We start from the raw sequence: 16,309 nt of genomic DNA on the forward strand, positions 1-16,309 counted from the left end.
GCCTGACGACTAACCTAGGACAGCGCTATTGAGACAGCTTGGAGGTCCAGTATTTACATGGACTGCTCCTGCCGGTTCACTCAAAGTCAGTCGCCTGCCTTCTGGTGTTGTAATGAATCTGGTGAAAGTGCCAAGAAGTGAAATGTGTAAAGCTGAACACGGAGACTAAAGAGAAGAGAACTCACTCTGAGAAGGAGCAGAAAAGTCGCTAAAGCGCTGGCGCTCTAGACGAAGCAGATGTAAGTGTTGGTTGCTTATATGTACATGTGAGGCGTAAGGGTCGCAATTGAGTAAAGCGCAGACCGTGAAAGTCGCGGTTGAGAGAAGCACAGCCTAATGGTGTAGACCACGTTCAGACTGACCGTCGCCTCGGCTGTTGAAGTCGAAGTAATGTGTCTCTTTCTCTGCTTTGCATCTCAACTCCCGATCACAGCTGCTGGCTTTACGCGCGCGTTTGGTGGTAATGCTTGAGATTTTCCGACGTGAAATCAACACGACACTATTACGAGTAGACTCGCGTCACTACTTCAGCCTAGAAGCACGATAACCTGGCAGATAGTGACAGTTATCAATCAGACTCTACGGTGACTCGAGTGTTTGTGCTCTTGACAGAGATGGAGTCAGGAAAAGTCCAGGCACTTGCCGCAATGCGCAATCGCGACAACGGACTTCATGGACCGCAGTTCAACCGGCAGTTGACAATCAGTTGAACTACTCTCGGAAACCTCGACACCACCAATTCTTTCTAGCATAACATACGACTAGGCCCTGGACTCAAACCTCCCTTATCCTCTCGCCCTTTTGCTTCCATCATGTCGCGTGAAATCTACCCAAAGTACCCTCCGGACCTCAACGAGGAGCAGCTTCAATACTTGATTACTAATGTCAAAGACTGGTCAATTGCAAATGGTCTGGCTGTAAGACCCGTGCCCTCATGGATTTCGAAGGAGCAGGATCCGGTGGGCTCGTTAGCAGTGACTGCTCCTGTTACCCTCTTCCCTAGCTTGTTCCCTAGAAACTGCTTTGAACAAGGTCTTGGCATTCAAACAGCGTACAATGAGCTCTATGCCGCTATCGCAAGCAACGAGACTTGGCTGAAGGAGATTGTTGAGGAGTGAGTTCCTCTAAGCTCTAGACACGGTCGAACTCAGTTCATACCAATTTTACTGACTACGTACCTAGACTCGTTGAAGTGGATGATTTCATCGCTGAGCTGTGGAAGGTCCACCAAGCCGTGAAGAAGGAGGGATATGTCCAGGTAGGTATATCTGCAGAACTTTATGATCTCATCTACTGACACTCTCCTAGGGCATTACTCTTGGTCTTTTCCGTTCTGACTACATGGTCCATCTAGACCCGGCCCATTCTGCTGCCAAACCTACCATCAAACAAGTAGAATTCAACACCATTGCTTCATCCTTTGGTGGACTTTCTACACAGGTCTCAAAGCTACACAACTATCTTCTCTCTGTGGATGCCTACCCAGAAGAAACTCAATCGACTATCAAGACTTCTTCACTCCCTCCAAGCACATCGGTTCCATCGCTTGCTGGAGGTTTGGCTGCCGGTCATCATGCTTATGGAGAATCAAGGAGCGGTTCTCCTCTTTGTGTCATATTCCTTGTTCAGGATCCAGAACGCAATGTTTTCGATCAGAGACACTTGGAATATACTCTTTTCAACGAGCATCAAGTCAGGGCTTTCCGTGTATCCTTCAACCAAGTCATGTCTCACACCAGACTTGACGAGAAGCGTACTTTGCTCTACACCCCTCCTCACACCCCCAACAAGACGTGGGAGGTATCACTGGTCTACTTCCGCGCTGGCTACTCTCCCGATGATTACTCTGGCAAGGCTGACTGGAACGCTCGTCTGCACATTGAACGTAGTGCAGCTGTCAAATGCCCTAGTATCTTGACTCACTTGGCTGGCTCGAAGAAAGTGCAGCAAGTCCTCGCGACACCAAACTCGCCTCACCTTGCCCGCTTCCTTCCAGACAAGAACAAAGCTGCCGAGGTCCTTAAGACATTTGCTCCAATCTATCCTCTCGACAAGAGCGAAGCAGGTCAAGAAGCTCGCAAACTTGCTCAGAACCCAGAAACAGCAACCCGTTATGTCCTCAAGCCTCAGCGTGAGGGTGGCGGCAACAACGTCTACCGCAAAGCCATTCCCAAGTTCCTCAAAGAAACTCCTGAATCACATTGGCCAGCTTATATCTTGATGGAGATGATTGAGCCCCCAGCCTTGACCAATACCATTTTCCGCAACGGAGAAGTTCAAAAGGGTGGCGTCATCGGAGAACTGGGCGTATATGGTGTTTGCTTGTGGAAGACACAGAGCGGTCAGGATGGCGTACAAGAGATGCTCGCGAACAGACAGGCTGGCTATCTGCTTAGAACCAAGGGCGACCAAAGCGAAGAGGGTGGAGTCGCAGCTGGCTTTGGCTCCGTCGACAGTGTTTGTCTTGTCGACGTGTGAGGAGCCTGACACTCATCGAAAAAAGCACCTAGCCGCATCTCAAACATTGTTCCGTCATACTGTTTATTGTACCTTGTGCATGCTGATTGCTCTAGAAGATGACGGTTGCGCAGAGGCCCCCTCTGTCTTTGTTTCATGCTAGGCTTCGACTGCCCAGAAGTGAACAATATGAATGTGGGGACTCTGAGTAGAACAATACTAAGAACTGCCTAGACATTCCACATCCCTCAATCCATGCGATCAACAAAGAAAAAGTGGTCTCCTGGTAGACAACAAAGTAACCATCATGAAGGGCTTTTTCACCAGTTTGGGTGATCAGGTGTATTTCTTTATGCTAAGAGATGCTCGTAAGGGCCGAGATGCAAACCACAAGGCAAGTTCGTCCTGAAACCGGACACAAGAAGCCATCTCTTTGAAGCCGGGAGATTGATATTGTGAACTCCATGATGATAAGAAGGAGCCTGTGCCGAACAACCGTGACCTTCAGGCAGGAACAGTCATCATCGAATCACTCCTTCCTTTTTTGAACCAAAATAAATACAAGAACCAAAGAACCAATCAGCCAAACAAACACCAAAGATGCTCAGCCGCAGCCTCAGCATCCTCCTCTTGGGTCTCATCGCCCTCCTCTCCTTGGCCACCCCCGCCGCCGCCGGCCCAGACTTCTGGGCCATGTGGAACAACCGCAACCGCTGTTTGCAAAAGGACCCCCGCGTCGTGGCCGCAATCGGTGTATTCTGCAATAGAAACTTCTACACTGGACATGCTTATGCCGCTCAAGGCATCTCATTCGAAGGCGTCGCACTGGGCGTTGGCGCTAGCTGCGCTTATGGAACTTTTGTTCCTCAGGTTTGGTGTGAGAGTCAGATGTTGGAGACGTGCGCCATGGGTAATGGCAAGGGTCGTGGAAACAGGGGCTATGATAACGGATGCCAGCACTTTTGGATCATCAACGGTTAGAGAAGGTGTCAGAAGGATCCTCCTGCCAACTTCGAGGAGGAAGTGGACATATCGAACATATATGAAGTGGGGTGGTAGTCTTCTTGGAGTTGCTAGTCAATTGAAACGAGCATCCCTCATACACGAACGAACTCTTCTTGTGATGAAAATGTTGAAGCTCCCTGAGCAAGGGGAAGATTGAAGTAGAGAATGGAGCGACTTGACTCATTTGTGGTAATGTTGTACAAACTCCTATTATGACCACCCACCCATGCAAATGCTTTCCAACCAGCGCTTACGCCACCCAAAATGCAATGATATTCTACTAGACCTTAGAGATACTAGGCAACGACCTCTTTCTCCTGAGATGCAAGCACTTGGTCGACAGCAGCTGCTCTCTTGCCCGCACCCCTCACATATGCCAACAGACGAAGTGTACCCGAAGGCGTAACGCCTTCGATTCTTCTAGCCTGTCCCAGACTCTCAGGTCTGGTGACACTCAGCACCCTCTTTTCTTCGTTGCTTAATCCAAAGATGTTCTCGTAGTTAATGTCTGCAGGAAGCAATAGTTGTTCGTCCCTCTCAAAGTGCTTGGCTTGTGTTTCTTGTTGAGTGACGTAGGGAGAGTATGTGCCTTCGATATCCATGCGAGAGATGATGTAAGGATCGAACTTTGCAATATCCGGCAACAGAGTGGCGAGGCTGGAGACCGAGATGGATGCGAGACGTAAAAGGTCGAAGGCGCTGCGTTTGCTGCTGTCACTGCGGACTGGGAAGCCGTGTGACTGCCAAACACTGCTTGACAGGGTGTGACCTTCCAACAAAGTCTTCAACTCATCCATCTGTGCTTTTTGCGAGGAGAAGTGAGACCAGCGTGAATCTGAGACTACACCAAGTTCTCGTCCTTTGGCGGTAAGGCGGAGATCGGCGTTGTCAGCACGAGCGGACATGCGATACTCTGATCTTGAGGTGAACATGCGGTATGGCTCCGAAACACCTTTCGTAATCAAGTCGTCTATCATGATGCCGATGTATCCATCGGCTCTTGTCAACTGCAACTGTGGCTTGTCCAATGCAGAGTTGCCTGCGTTGATACCAGCAACAACGCCCTGAGCGGCGGCTTCTTCGTAGCCTGTTGTACCGTTGATCTGACCCGCCAGGAACAGACCTCCGATAGCTTTCGTCTCCAAAGTCTTGCGCAGACTGCGAGGATCCACATAATCGTACTCAACACCATAACCGGGTTGTAGCATCTTGACGTTTTCCAGACCCTTGATGGTTTTGAGCATGGCTTCTTGTGCCTCGGCAGGTACAGTCATGGAGATGCCGTTCGGGTAGATGACATGGTTGTCGAAGCCTTCGGGCTCCAGCCAGATGATGTGAGCATCTTTTGTGTGGAATCGGATAACTTTGCTTTCGAGAGATGGACAGTAGCGGGGGCCCTTGACCTCCTCGCGGATGTGAATACTGTTTTGGAGGTTTGCGCGAATGATGTCGTGGGTGGCAGGGTTGGTGTGGGTAGACCAGCAGTTAAGTTGGTCTTGGACGGCGACGCGAGAGTTGAGGTAGCTGAAAGGCATTGGTGGATCGTCGCCAGGCTGAACATCGAGACCGGTATAATTGATAGTTCTGCCGTCAAGGCGCGGAGGGGTTCCTGTCTTTAATCTGCCCAATGTGAAGCCTGCTTCCCGCAAAGACTTGCTCAAGCCCGTCGTCGCTGCTTCTCCCATACGGCCCGAAGGGTACGCTTCAAGGCCAATGTGAATCTCGCCGCCCAGGAAAGTGCCAGTGGTGATGACAACGTTCTTTGTAGGAATGACCTCGCCGCTCTCGAGTCTGACTCCAGTAATCTTTCCATGCTTGCCATCTGTCATTCCTTCTCTTTGTACGACGATGTCAGCAACTTTGCCCTCAACAAGGCTCAAGCCCTTGTAGTTCGTCATCTCCTCCTTCATGTGCTTTTTGTACAGCGCTCTGTCAATTTGGGCGCGAGGACCCCAGACTGCGGGCCCCTTCTTTCTGTTCAAGACGCGAAACTGAACTCCAGCTTTGTCGACTATGCGCCCAACGACACCATCTAGGGCATCAATCTCTCGTAGCATGGTGCCTTTACCAATTCCGCCAAACGAGGGATTACATGAGCAGACTCCGAGATTGTCGACAGAGGGGGTGACCAGAGCTGTTCTTGCGCCAGTTCGTGCAGCAGCTGCTGAAGCCTCACAACCAGCATGGCCGCCTCCAATGACGACTACATCGTAGGGACTGTTTCGCAGTCAGTCGCGTGCTCATGTCTAGATGGGACATTGACCATACACTGTCGTAGAGTCCGAAACAGTGGCAAATGTGCGGCGCACAAGGATGGCCGACCGAACTCGGGGTGCATGGCCCCAGAGTACACGCGCTCTGGCAGACACTGCAAGCACCATGGCGACAATGTTATACTGTGAGGCCAACAATTACTTTGATGGAAACAAAAAAGTTGATAGACCCTAGTTCGTCTGGCTTGGCAGCGGGAATGACGGAGTGGGCGGGGCTGACCAAAGCGGCGGTTATTTTCTCTGCTAAATCTTGCCTCTCTTTGCTACCCTATCACACACCCACCCAAGAGTCTCAATACCAACCGTCGCTATGGTATTGGCCAAGAGCAAACAGGCCGTCGGCCTGGGCAATGCCCTTATGAACGACCGCTTCAAGAACAAGAACTCCAACCAACACAGAGCCAACGCCGGAGGAATTCAGAGAAAAGGCCAAAATGGAGAGACATACATCACAAACAACAAGCAGGCCGCTGCATACGAGAAGATGCGCTCCGTTACCGAGCAGGGCGATCTGGACGAGTTTCTGTCTACCGCAGAGCTGGCTGGCACCGATTTCACCGCCGAGAAGATGAACAATGTCAAGATTATTCACAGGGACCAGAAGAACCCCTACCTCTTGTCCTCGACTGAGGAGCGTAACGTCGTCAAGAAGCACAACAAGAACAGAAGTCGTCTGACCGTCCCTCGTCGCCCGAAATGGGATTCCACTACTACCAAGGATGAGCTGAACACACGCGAGAAGGAAGCTATGATCGAGTGGCGCAGAGACCTTGCCGAGCTTCAAGAGAACCAGGACTTGCTCCTGACTCCTTTCGAGCGCAATCTCGAGGTCTGGAGACAGCTTTGGCGTGTCATTGAGCGTTCCGACTTGGTCGTGCAGATTGTCGATGCCAGAAACCCTCTCATGTTCCGCAGTGAAGACATGGAATCCTACGTCAAAGAGGTCGACCCCAAGAAGCGCAACTTGCTGCTCGTCAACAAGGCCGATATGATGACGCTCGAGCAACGCCAGACTTGGGCCAAGTACTTCATCGACAACAACATCAACTTCCGTTTCTTCTCTGCAGAGCTCGCTCGTGAGCTGAACGACGCCAAGGCCGAACAGGAGGAGTCGCAGACGCAAGAGGTGGATAGCGAGGACGATGAGAGCGAGGACGAGGTTGCTGAGGCGCTAGATGGAGACGAGAATGCTTTGGAGCAGGAGGCCAAGAAGCTCGACATCCAGGATGCACAAGAAGAGGAAGCCAAGTGGGTTGACGAAGAGACTGTTGACGACAAACACGCTGCACCTGTATCAGATGTCATCCCCATGTCGCTCGAGGAGGCGACACGCATTCTTACAACTGAGGATCTCGAAGCTCTCTTCTTAGAGCACGCTCCAAAGATGGCTGCTGCTACCGACGACAAGCCCGCTCGCAAAGTACAAATTGGTCTGGTCGGTTACCCCAACGTTGGTAAATCGTCCACCATCAACGCTCTGCTAGGCGCAAAGAAGGTCTCTGTCTCTGCCACACCCGGTAAGACGAAGCACTTCCAGACCATTCACTACTCAGACCAAGTCGTGCTTTGCGATTGTCCTGGTCTGGTGTTCCCCAACTTCGCCTTCACAAAAGCAGAACTCACATGCAACGGTGTTCTGCCAATCGACCAGATGCGCGAGTACACCGGTCCCGCAACTCTTGTCGCTCAGCGTATTCCCAAGCCTTTCCTCGAAGCTGTTTATGGTATCACAATCAACATTCGCTCTCGTGAAGAGGGCGGTACAGGTACACCAACTGGTGAGGAACTGCTACGCGCATACGCCGCCGCTCGTGGCTTCTTCACCCAAGGTCTTGGTCAGCCTGATGAGAGCAGAGCCGCCAGACTGGTCCTTAAGGATTACGTCAAGGGTAAACTGCTGTTCGTACACCCCCCTCCTTCAGAGCCTCCGATCGACCACAAGCACTTCAACCGCGAACTCTACGACTACAACCACCTTCCTCAGAAGCGACGACTCCAACTCGCGGCTATGCACTCAGCTGCAAGGCACCCGGAAATGCAGACTGGTGATGAGCCATCGATTATGGAGAATGACGATCTCGACATGATCCCCATCAGTGGAGCAAAGACACAACGTATGGACAAGCAATTCTTCGCACCTGGCCAGGGTAGAGGACAGCAAAACATGCCCTTCCACCACAAATACACAGAGCAAGGACAAAAGCAAGTAGAAAACACTGGTGGCAAGATGTTGACTGGTCGCAAAGCTAAGATCATGATGGCTCTGGAAAAGGACATGGACCCTGATGATGTGAAGATGATGATGTCAAGCAAGAAGCACTTCAAGGCCAACAAGAGGGCGCAAAAGAAGGTCAGAAGCGAGTACAATGATTAAGGGGAGTGCATCTTCTGGTTTTGCGCAATTTCATTTTTACCTTGGTTCACGGCATGCTGGGGCGCTTTTATGGATATCCCTGAGTTATATATCTCATTGTTCTTTTCAAGTTTGAATGGTCATGAATAGAAAAGATCAAAAGATCAAGTTACAACCGATTTTCTCGAAATCTTCTGCAACAACCGCAGCGAAGCTTTCTTCATTCGTGACCGCAAATTTCTACATCTGAGAGTCCAGACGCCGTCATCTCCTCCTGTGCCTCAAGGTCGGAGTGTCAGACCAATGTGGGTGGTGTTCTTGTCGCAGTAACGATACAGACAGAGGCATGCCAAAAGCTTTCATGCATGTGATAGTCGACGCACAGACCATCGTTCAATGTCTCGAACCACCTTGAAGGGCATGCATGAGTTGTGAATCTCACGACAGCAAGTCCAGAATGTCGTTTCGACCGCCGGCGAGCCCGGTGCCTGTTGGCTTCTACTCTCGATCGACACCAAATCTACCGACCTTGGGGTCATTGACCACCAACGACAGAGACAACGAATGCGACGCGACACAATCAAACTTGACCTCACCATCAGAGGCAGCATCGATTGAGGACTTCTCACTAGATGCCCCTGCCTCAATTGACTCGGGCAGCGAAGACGGCGAAGATGGCGACTCGATGCCTTCGCCTCGACAGCCCATGTATCAGCACAAACACTCGCAATCGCATACATATTTAGGTCCTGCAACCTTTGCGCCGCCATTCTACAATCGACCTCCTACACCTCTTCCACCCAGTCCGTCGTTGACGAGTCTCCTACGTCCGACTTTCAGCACACATGCCTCAAGACATACAACACCCGACCCGAGTAGTGACGAAGGGACCAGTCAAACCCCCAACAGTGCAGCCGCAACAACCCTCACAACCTCCTTCCGCACCGCAAAGCCCATTCCACGTGCCTCGCCAAAGGTCCCCACGTACGAATACTACGGCTTTACATTGTATCTAACCTCCTCTCTCGGCTTTGCAATCTACCTACTCTGGAGTTACTTGCCTTCGCCGTTTTTGCACCAGCTAGGTATCTACTATTACCCAAACAGATGGTGGAGTTTGGCGATTCCGGCTTGGTTGGTTATGCTTGTTGTGTGGATTTACGTCGCGTTGGCTTCATACAATACTGGCTACTTGACACTCAAAATGCATGCCGTGGAGTGTTTGGTTGACGATGCTGCGAACATTGCTGTGGTAGACAGCAAGGGAAACATTATTCGGAAAGATGATGAGGGCAGGTGGAAGTCTCATCGCAGAGACAACAGTGCTGGAAGAAATATGCCTCCAAAAGATCTACAGTGGGACACACTATGGAACGAAGGAACGGATGCTGTTATGGATGTGCCTATCGGAGGCGTCTGTGAGATTCTCTATGGCACACCTGACGATGAAGACGACGATACGATATTATGAAATTACAAAGATATGGGAGAAACAAAGGAGATCGGGTATCAATCATCGAATTAGACGTTCCATCTCCTCCAACATACGATCCTTGATATCGTGCTTAGTTTGCCCCGAGATGTCATCTCCAAACGCCATACAAGCATTCAAAATGATGCTCGCTTTGCAGATCATAAACTCATTAACAGAAGCATATTCGTCCTTGGGAGTGGAACGGTCAAACAAAGCACCATCAGAAGAGCGCGGAGTAGCAGCAAGACCGCGAATATGCTCCGAATCTCTGACGTTCTTCAAGACTCTCGATGCCTCGGATAGCTGCTCGAGAAAAACAAGATCCCCGTCAGGATTCAGAAGCAACAGCCAGGAGACCAGCTCTTCCAGCTCGCTGCTTCCAATTTTGTTGGTGGATTTGTGCTCGACTTCAAGATTATTGTAATCAGTGACTTGGTCGAGGAGAGAGGCCAAGCACCTTGCCCTTAGGCGTCTGATGGTGTCTTCTGCATCACCCCTTCTGACCGCTAAAGCGAGAGCAAGTAGCTCGGCAATACATGTATGGTGAAAATAGGGGTAGCGCCTCAGCAGTGTCGCCAGCCAGTTGACCAACACGCTTCGAGTATTGGTACTCGCGGCTATCGCTTTGCATGTTGGCAGAGTATCAAAAGGTGGTGTCTCTGGTACATGCATGAGTGGTGATTTGCATACGTAGTGAGGAGGTGCTTGTGGAGGCGTGGCGGCAGATGCTGGAGCAGCTGGACTGTAATCATCCATTTGAATAGACAAGGCTACTGAGCGGCACGGCGAAGACACTGCAGCTATACACACTGGGGTAGTCGGCTCCGGGGTCACAGCAGGCACGATACTACGTGCAATAGGAGTAAAGTCAAAATTGGGTGACAATGGCTTGAATGTGGTTTCAGGAGGCAATGATATCGAGCGCCCGCGTGGATAGACTTCAGACAAGACAGATGCCCGACCCGATTCAGCACATTCCTTTACCAAGACCGCGGCCATATCGAAGGACGCCGTCGACGCAGCCCCCAGCCCAGCCTCCGAGATAGCTCCTGGAGTAGCCGCAGATGGAAGGTCTGATACAGGTAGGTCATAGGGCGGTGGTGCCGGAGATCCAATCGCTGGGATGTCAATGGTTGAAATGGCATCGTGCTTTCGCTTCAACCCCTTACGACACTCAGGCTCTATCTCACTCTCGTCCCCGATCCCTTCCACCAAAGGCCGCCAACCCTGAGACTCCCATGCGTCGATGATAGCACGACGTCCTCCCGGATAGAAATTGTTGCAACTTATGTTGAAGCCAGTCACAGTGCGACCGCTCAGAATAACCTGTAGTCTGAGAAGGCTCTGATAGATCCAGGAGTCATGGGTAGTGAACAGGTCGAAGTAAGGTGCTTGGGACAAAGCTTTGAGCTTGCGTAGCAGAGACATAGAAGCCTCTGAAACCCGACCAGTATGTGGAAAGTCAGGCATGATAACATACGATTTGGCGGCGGGAGAGAAGGAGATACGCAGAAGCCGAGATGTTTGTTCAGGCCTGGTATCGGCGTCGTTCGATTGATCCAAAGGTTTCAACGGTACAACGCCATCGGAAATGGCCCAATAAGTAGGGCAAGCGGTGTCGACAGCCAGCGACTCGACGGAAATACAAAGATAGAAGATACGAGGCTTCTTGCCACTGCTCACTTGGATCTCCTGAGTCAAGATAACCAGGAGCCTGTTTGCATCATCGCAAGCGACCCAGAGCTTAAGGCTCTGGCCCCGAGTGTGGCGCGATGGTTGGCCTAGGTGTTCACGGTCGAAAGCAGTGTAAGTCGAGTTGCCCGATCTGGAGAATAGCGCAATTACAGGCTGCCCATAAATCAACCAGTCCAGATTGCTGCAAGGCGATAGTTGGGGCTCAAGAAGCCTTATGCACTCGGGTGTGGCCATCAGTGCAGACTATCTCAGAAGCAGTTAGTTGAGACGCTGCGCAGAACATTTACCTGGTGTATGGCGAGTAACATAAAGGCTCAAAAGCAGTTTTGATGATGTCGAACTCGAGAACAATGCTGACACTATTGAGCAACTCCTTTTGAAGCTGCGAGAGGCGAGCAGAACAGGGACTGAGCCAGTCGAGCAAGCTTCGAGCGACGGTAGTCGCAGGAAGGATTGCGACGAGAGGAGACAGTGTACCAGCAACGCGATCGGGCAGCCTCCAGGAAATTACGGCAATAGGATTACAGCGACTGACGCGATCGGGCAAGTGCTCTCTATAGCAGCTTGCGGCAATGCGATCAGTCTTGAGTGGACAGGCAGGTACGCAGTGTAGCGTGGACGTGAGTCTTGACGCGGTCAGATTGGAAGAAGCGCGCAAGCTGTTTGCTCAAATCTCAAACATTGAAGATCGGCCACGACAGAGTCCTTTCCCGTGCTAAAGTCCGTCACGCATTTGTCTGGGTCTTACCACAATGATCTCGAGAGACAAAACAATATTCATAGGGACAATCATCTTTAGGAGTTTCCTTTGAATTTGGCTCTGATCGGAAATCAATCGTGCCTTTCCAAACCCAAAATTATGCTTGGGACCGTGACGAGAGAGGTGCAATCAACAGTTCGGCGGGTCAAGAAGCTGGGGCGCGGCTACCCCATGTTGATCTGATCTGATATGTGGCATCAAGCTCCCCCCTTGACTCGAGGGGTAACGCGTACACAGCTTCCAGTCATATGAGAGTCTGATTTTCTGACTGTCTGATGGCCCCAGGCCACCCAATTCATCCTACCAGAAGCTGAGAGGTAGCGCACAAATGAATGCAGTCCGGGCCCAGGTCTACAACCTGATTGACCAGGTACAACAAGTACCGACACAGCTGTTGCTGGCCGTTGCTTGTTTCTCCGTCCTCGCCTTTGCCATCCTGGTATCCATTCAACTGAACAACAACCACATCCATGCACAATATTCTGACCCCAAGCTCAGTTGTATCTCGGTCTGTTCATCGTCGCTCCTGTTCCTCGCCCACCGCACGAGTCTGAGAAGAAATACACAACTATCCTGCCCGACGGATCTATTAGCGACCTCAAAACACAACCGTGTTGGTATGACCATCACGTATCTCTCAAGGTCCAGGCTCGCAGTGGAAAAATTGCTACGAGCGACGCTTTTAAGCCTACCCAACCCGAGGTCCTGGTCACCGTCGTCGTGCCTGCCTACAATGAAGAGCAAAGGATGAGTGGTATGCTCGAGGAGGCTGTCGAGTACCTACAATCCACCTTTCCGCAATCGCAATCTACTACAAGTGATAAGCCCAAAGGCTGGGAGATTCTTGTCGTGAACGACGGCTCTACCGACAAGACCATCGACACAGCTCTGTCCTTTGCTCGCGACCATCAGCTTTCCACACATCCTCACACTCCAGCTGGCCCATGGTCCTCCAATGACGGCCCTAAGACACGGTCCAAGTCTGCTCCCAAAGTCGAAACAGTGCCCACCACCATTCCCCACGGCAGCATTCGCGTCATATCGTTGGAAGAGAACAGAGGAAAAGGAGGAGCCGTCACTCATGGCATGCGTCATGCAAGAGGAGCTTACGTTATTTTCGCTGATGCCGACGGTGCCTCTCGCTTCTCTGACCTGGGCAAGCTGATGGAGAATTGCGATCGTGTCGCTGATGTAAAGGGTAGAGCTGTTGGTGTTGGAAGCCGAGCACACATGGTTGGTAGTGAAGCTGTCGTAAAGGTAAGGATGTCAAGATACATGAAGCTGGGTACCATTACTGACTCCTCCACAGCGCTCTTTCTTGCGAAATGCTCTTATGCACTCTTTCCATCTTCTGCTCCGCCTTCTCACTCCTCCAGCCACATCATCAATCAAGGATACTCAATGCGGCTTCAAGCTTTTCACACGCCCTGCCCTCCCATATATTATTCCATACATGCATAGCGAGGGCTGGATTTTCGATGTCGAGATGCTCATGCTTGCAGAGAGTGCTGGGATTCCCATGGCCGAGGTAGCTATTGGCTGGAAAGAAGTCGGAGGCAGCAAGCTAAATGTTGTCTGGGACTCTTTAGGTATGGCATGGGGACTGGCTGTTTTGAGAGCTGCATGGATGGTGGGCGTCTACCGGAGAGATATCTAAATCGCCTGTTCATCTTCGACCTCATGCATATCGTTTTGACCATAGAGAAAAGCAATTTGATTCACATTTGAAGGCATTGTGGTAGAGCATTCTCGATTAGAAAGGGACTTTTCATTACAGCGATCCTTTGTGCCACGTCTATTTTTACCAACGCTCTAAAGGTTGGCGCATGACTTGGGGTACTGAACGGCTCTCTTTACCCACTTCTTGAGTCTATTGCCGTCAACAGACACAACCATGTTAACCTTCTGAAGGTTTTGGGCTGTGGGCTTGAGTGCTTCTTGATAAGCGTGAATGTTACCATAGCTGGGGCTTGAGGGAGCAGTGTCAACATCAAGGTAGACTGTTTCGAAATGTTAGCAACGAATATCAGATATGAAGGCAAGAATATCTGCTTACAGCTTGTGGTGTTCTTGACAATGGTAGGGTCAAGCAGAATAGCGGCAGCGGTCTCATCCCCTATATGTCATTAGTATAGAGATCGTTAGATGGGATGAGGACGCGTACAGAGAGGGAAGATGGTGCCGTAGTACTCGTGCATCAAAGTAGAGTAAGGGTTCTTGACCTTGTAAATATCGTCAAGGTATTCCTGAGAGACAGTGACCTGGTTGGCGACGTTGCCGGCAATGGCTGGATGTACAGTCAGTCATTGTGTTCCCTCAGAAGCTTCGATTCTGGGATGTAAACTCACTGATGTTAGGGAAAGGAGCAGAAAGGGCAATCTTGGTTCCTTCGGGGTCGATCATCAAGTTGATCTATCGTACTATCAGCAACTTTTGCTCGTCGACCTCCTCTACTTGCACTTACGTCAGAGTTCCAATCAGCTTGCATGGTGCTGCCAGTAACTTGCAAAAGGTTGACATCGATGTAGCCTCCCTAGCACAAGTCTTAGTACAACTGATAAAATGACAGATGACAGCACTTGATACCATAATGATGAGCTCCTTTGCGTTCTTAGCAAAGTCGGGATCCATGCGGACAGCAAGAGCGACGTTGGTCAGAGCACCAGCCGAGTAGATCGAGACCTGACCAGGGTACTTGCGCACTTGCTCAATCATGAACCATGCTGCGTCCTTGGAAGCGAATGTGGTGTTGGGGTAGCCCTCGAAGAAAGCTGCTTTGGACACGCGGCTTGGGTCACCCGAAGTTGGGTCATTGCCCAGTGCTTCGTAGGTCAAGTTCTCTGGTGCAAAGGCTCCTTCCCAGGGTCTATAAGGATTGTCAGAATGATTCTTCACAACAACTTGGCAATTGACGATCCATCTCTAGGACACATCTTTGCTTGACTTACAGTTTACCGTGGACCATCTCCCACTGTGGATGAAATTGTCAGTGTCATTCTCGTATGAACTGATCACCCTGCTTCACTTACAGTCTGGAAGAGTTCAGGAGTATTAAGAATAGGATAGTCTGCTCCCTTGTGTACGGGAATACAAGACAGGTTGCCAACCTCGAGAGTGGCCAAAGCATGTCTACGTTGAATATTATCAGCACGCGACCTCTTGATGATTGATCTGCTATATTTACAATCCAGTCTGCAGTGCCCATGAATTTGCAGTATCAGAAACAAGACCGAGAACATCCCATCCTGCATCGAGTGCCAGGAGGTAGGGAATGAAACCAGCCGTAGACCAGTCATTGTCCATAATGACCTTAGGTCTAGTGCTGTTCATAGCCGATCTTGACTGTAGTTGCTCAAGAGGAGCAGCCCCAGTCAGGCTGGCAGCAGCCAAAGAAGTAGCAGCGAAGAGTTTCGAGAACGAGAGAGACATTGCAAGCATAGAACAAGAAGAAACGATCGACTTGGGAATCACAAACTCCACTTGCCTTTGGCAGCGCCATCCTTTATAGTCACATCTAAATGGCAGAAAAACCATAGCCTTGGCACGTGCTTATCATAGCGATATTCGGATTAAACTTTTGGAAGGTCGATAAGTTGCGGGAGAGGGCACTGCCTTGCTGTCGCGTGGCCAACGGCTGGGGCAGCCAAGGGCAGCCTCTTGAGACCTTTGTGGTCCGTGGTTTGAGTGTTACTGGCAGATGGAAGTGGTGGTGGACCTTGCGGGCTCGGGCAGCCGATGATAGACCCTTGATCGGGCAGATAAGAGAGGTACCTTACCCATATGCGTTGATAAGATACACAAAAGACACTGCATCGGTCAACTCCGTAATGGGATGTCCTGAGATGTATGATGTTTGAAAGAGCTGAAGGATACTGATCAGTACATGCTCGTTACACATTGCTTCGCGTTGAAGAGAAATCGGTGTTATAGCTAGGAAGAAATAGAGCATCAACTTCGCGCGACAGACATGACTCTATGTGTGGGCTTGCTATCGAGTGTCTGAAGCTAAAACCACAGTGAGAGCCATGCAGCATCTGACTGTCGTAAAAAATGACCAATCCCGCGTTCTCGCGGGCATTGTCGGACCGCGTAGACGAGGAGATGGATGACAAAAAGTCAATTGAGATCTTCGACAGGACAAAAGATTGTCGCAGCCGTGAATCGAACACGGGGCTCGTGCATGGCAAGCACGAATTTTACCACTAAACCACTGCGACTTAGATGAAGGCACCTCTGGTAGACATAACTATAAACTTCATCTACCAGCTGTTCGCGTGGATCCAAGATCGCGC

The 16,309-nt window shown here is 50.6% G+C and overlaps 8 protein-coding genes across 8 annotated transcripts; 5 read left to right on the forward strand and 3 right to left on the reverse strand.

Moving 5' to 3' along the window:
- Positions 1-812: 812 nt before the first annotated feature.
- M437DRAFT_62895 (glutathione synthase) lies at positions 813-2,478 on the forward strand (the record flags this gene model as incomplete). Its single annotated transcript, XM_041024172.1, has 3 exons — positions 813-1,114; positions 1,183-1,258; positions 1,309-2,478. The coding sequence occupies 3 exons, from the start codon at positions 813-815 to the stop codon at positions 2,476-2,478; spliced, it is 1,548 nt and encodes a 515-aa protein (XP_040883741.1).
- A 579-nt stretch (positions 2,479-3,057) lies between these two features.
- Positions 3,058-3,438, forward strand: M437DRAFT_81198 (uncharacterized protein; the record flags this gene model as incomplete). The annotated part of the gene is made up of 1 exon (XM_041027509.1): positions 3,058-3,438. One exon carries the CDS (start codon positions 3,058-3,060, stop codon positions 3,436-3,438), a length of 381 nt encoding a protein of 126 aa, XP_040883742.1.
- A 320-nt stretch (positions 3,439-3,758) lies between these two features.
- M437DRAFT_39723 (glucose-inhibited division protein A subfamily) lies at positions 3,759-5,843 on the reverse strand (the record flags this gene model as incomplete). Its single annotated transcript, XM_041020068.1, has 2 exons — positions 3,759-5,679; positions 5,731-5,843. The coding sequence occupies 2 exons, from the start codon at positions 5,841-5,843 to the stop codon at positions 3,759-3,761; spliced, it is 2,034 nt and encodes a 677-aa protein (XP_040883743.1).
- A 202-nt stretch (positions 5,844-6,045) lies between these two features.
- On the forward strand, positions 6,046-8,109 carry M437DRAFT_38579 (P-loop containing nucleoside triphosphate hydrolase protein; the record flags this gene model as incomplete). Its single annotated transcript, XM_041019865.1, has 1 exon — positions 6,046-8,109. The coding sequence occupies one exon, from the start codon at positions 6,046-6,048 to the stop codon at positions 8,107-8,109; it is 2,064 nt and encodes a 687-aa protein (XP_040883744.1).
- Positions 8,110-8,794: 685 nt separating this feature from the next.
- On the forward strand, positions 8,795-9,559 carry M437DRAFT_39070 (PIG-P-domain-containing protein; the record flags this gene model as incomplete). The annotated part of the gene is made up of 2 exons (XM_041019944.1): positions 8,795-8,966; positions 9,003-9,559. 2 exons carry the CDS (start codon positions 8,795-8,797, stop codon positions 9,557-9,559), a joined length of 729 nt encoding a protein of 242 aa, XP_040883745.1.
- A 42-nt stretch (positions 9,560-9,601) lies between these two features.
- On the reverse strand, positions 9,602-11,565 carry M437DRAFT_72261 (uncharacterized protein; the record flags this gene model as incomplete). The annotated part of the gene is made up of 2 exons (XM_041025823.1): positions 9,602-11,476; positions 11,545-11,565. 2 exons carry the CDS (start codon positions 11,563-11,565, stop codon positions 9,602-9,604), a joined length of 1,896 nt encoding a protein of 631 aa, XP_040883746.1.
- Positions 11,566-12,345: 780 nt separating this feature from the next.
- On the forward strand, positions 12,346-13,674 carry M437DRAFT_39471 (nucleotide-diphospho-sugar transferase; the record flags this gene model as incomplete). Its single annotated transcript, XM_041020018.1, has 3 exons — positions 12,346-12,456; positions 12,516-13,274; positions 13,327-13,674. 3 exons carry the CDS (start codon positions 12,346-12,348, stop codon positions 13,672-13,674), a joined length of 1,218 nt encoding a protein of 405 aa, XP_040883747.1.
- Positions 13,675-13,829: 155 nt separating this feature from the next.
- M437DRAFT_38957 (nucleoside hydrolase) lies at positions 13,830-15,347 on the reverse strand (the record flags this gene model as incomplete). Its single annotated transcript, XM_041019920.1, has 9 exons — positions 13,830-14,017; positions 14,074-14,133; positions 14,182-14,304; positions 14,366-14,429; positions 14,482-14,550; positions 14,604-14,883; positions 14,966-14,988; positions 15,047-15,146; positions 15,202-15,347. The coding sequence occupies 9 exons, from the start codon at positions 15,345-15,347 to the stop codon at positions 13,830-13,832; spliced, it is 1,053 nt and encodes a 350-aa protein (XP_040883748.1).
- Between the last annotated feature and the right edge of the window lie 962 nt (positions 15,348-16,309).

This window comes from Aureobasidium melanogenum (assembly GCF_000721775.1).
Source record: "Aureobasidium melanogenum CBS 110374 unplaced genomic scaffold scaffold_2, whole genome shotgun sequence".
NCBI classification, from domain to species: domain Eukaryota; kingdom Fungi; phylum Ascomycota; class Dothideomycetes; order Dothideales; family Saccotheciaceae; genus Aureobasidium; species Aureobasidium melanogenum.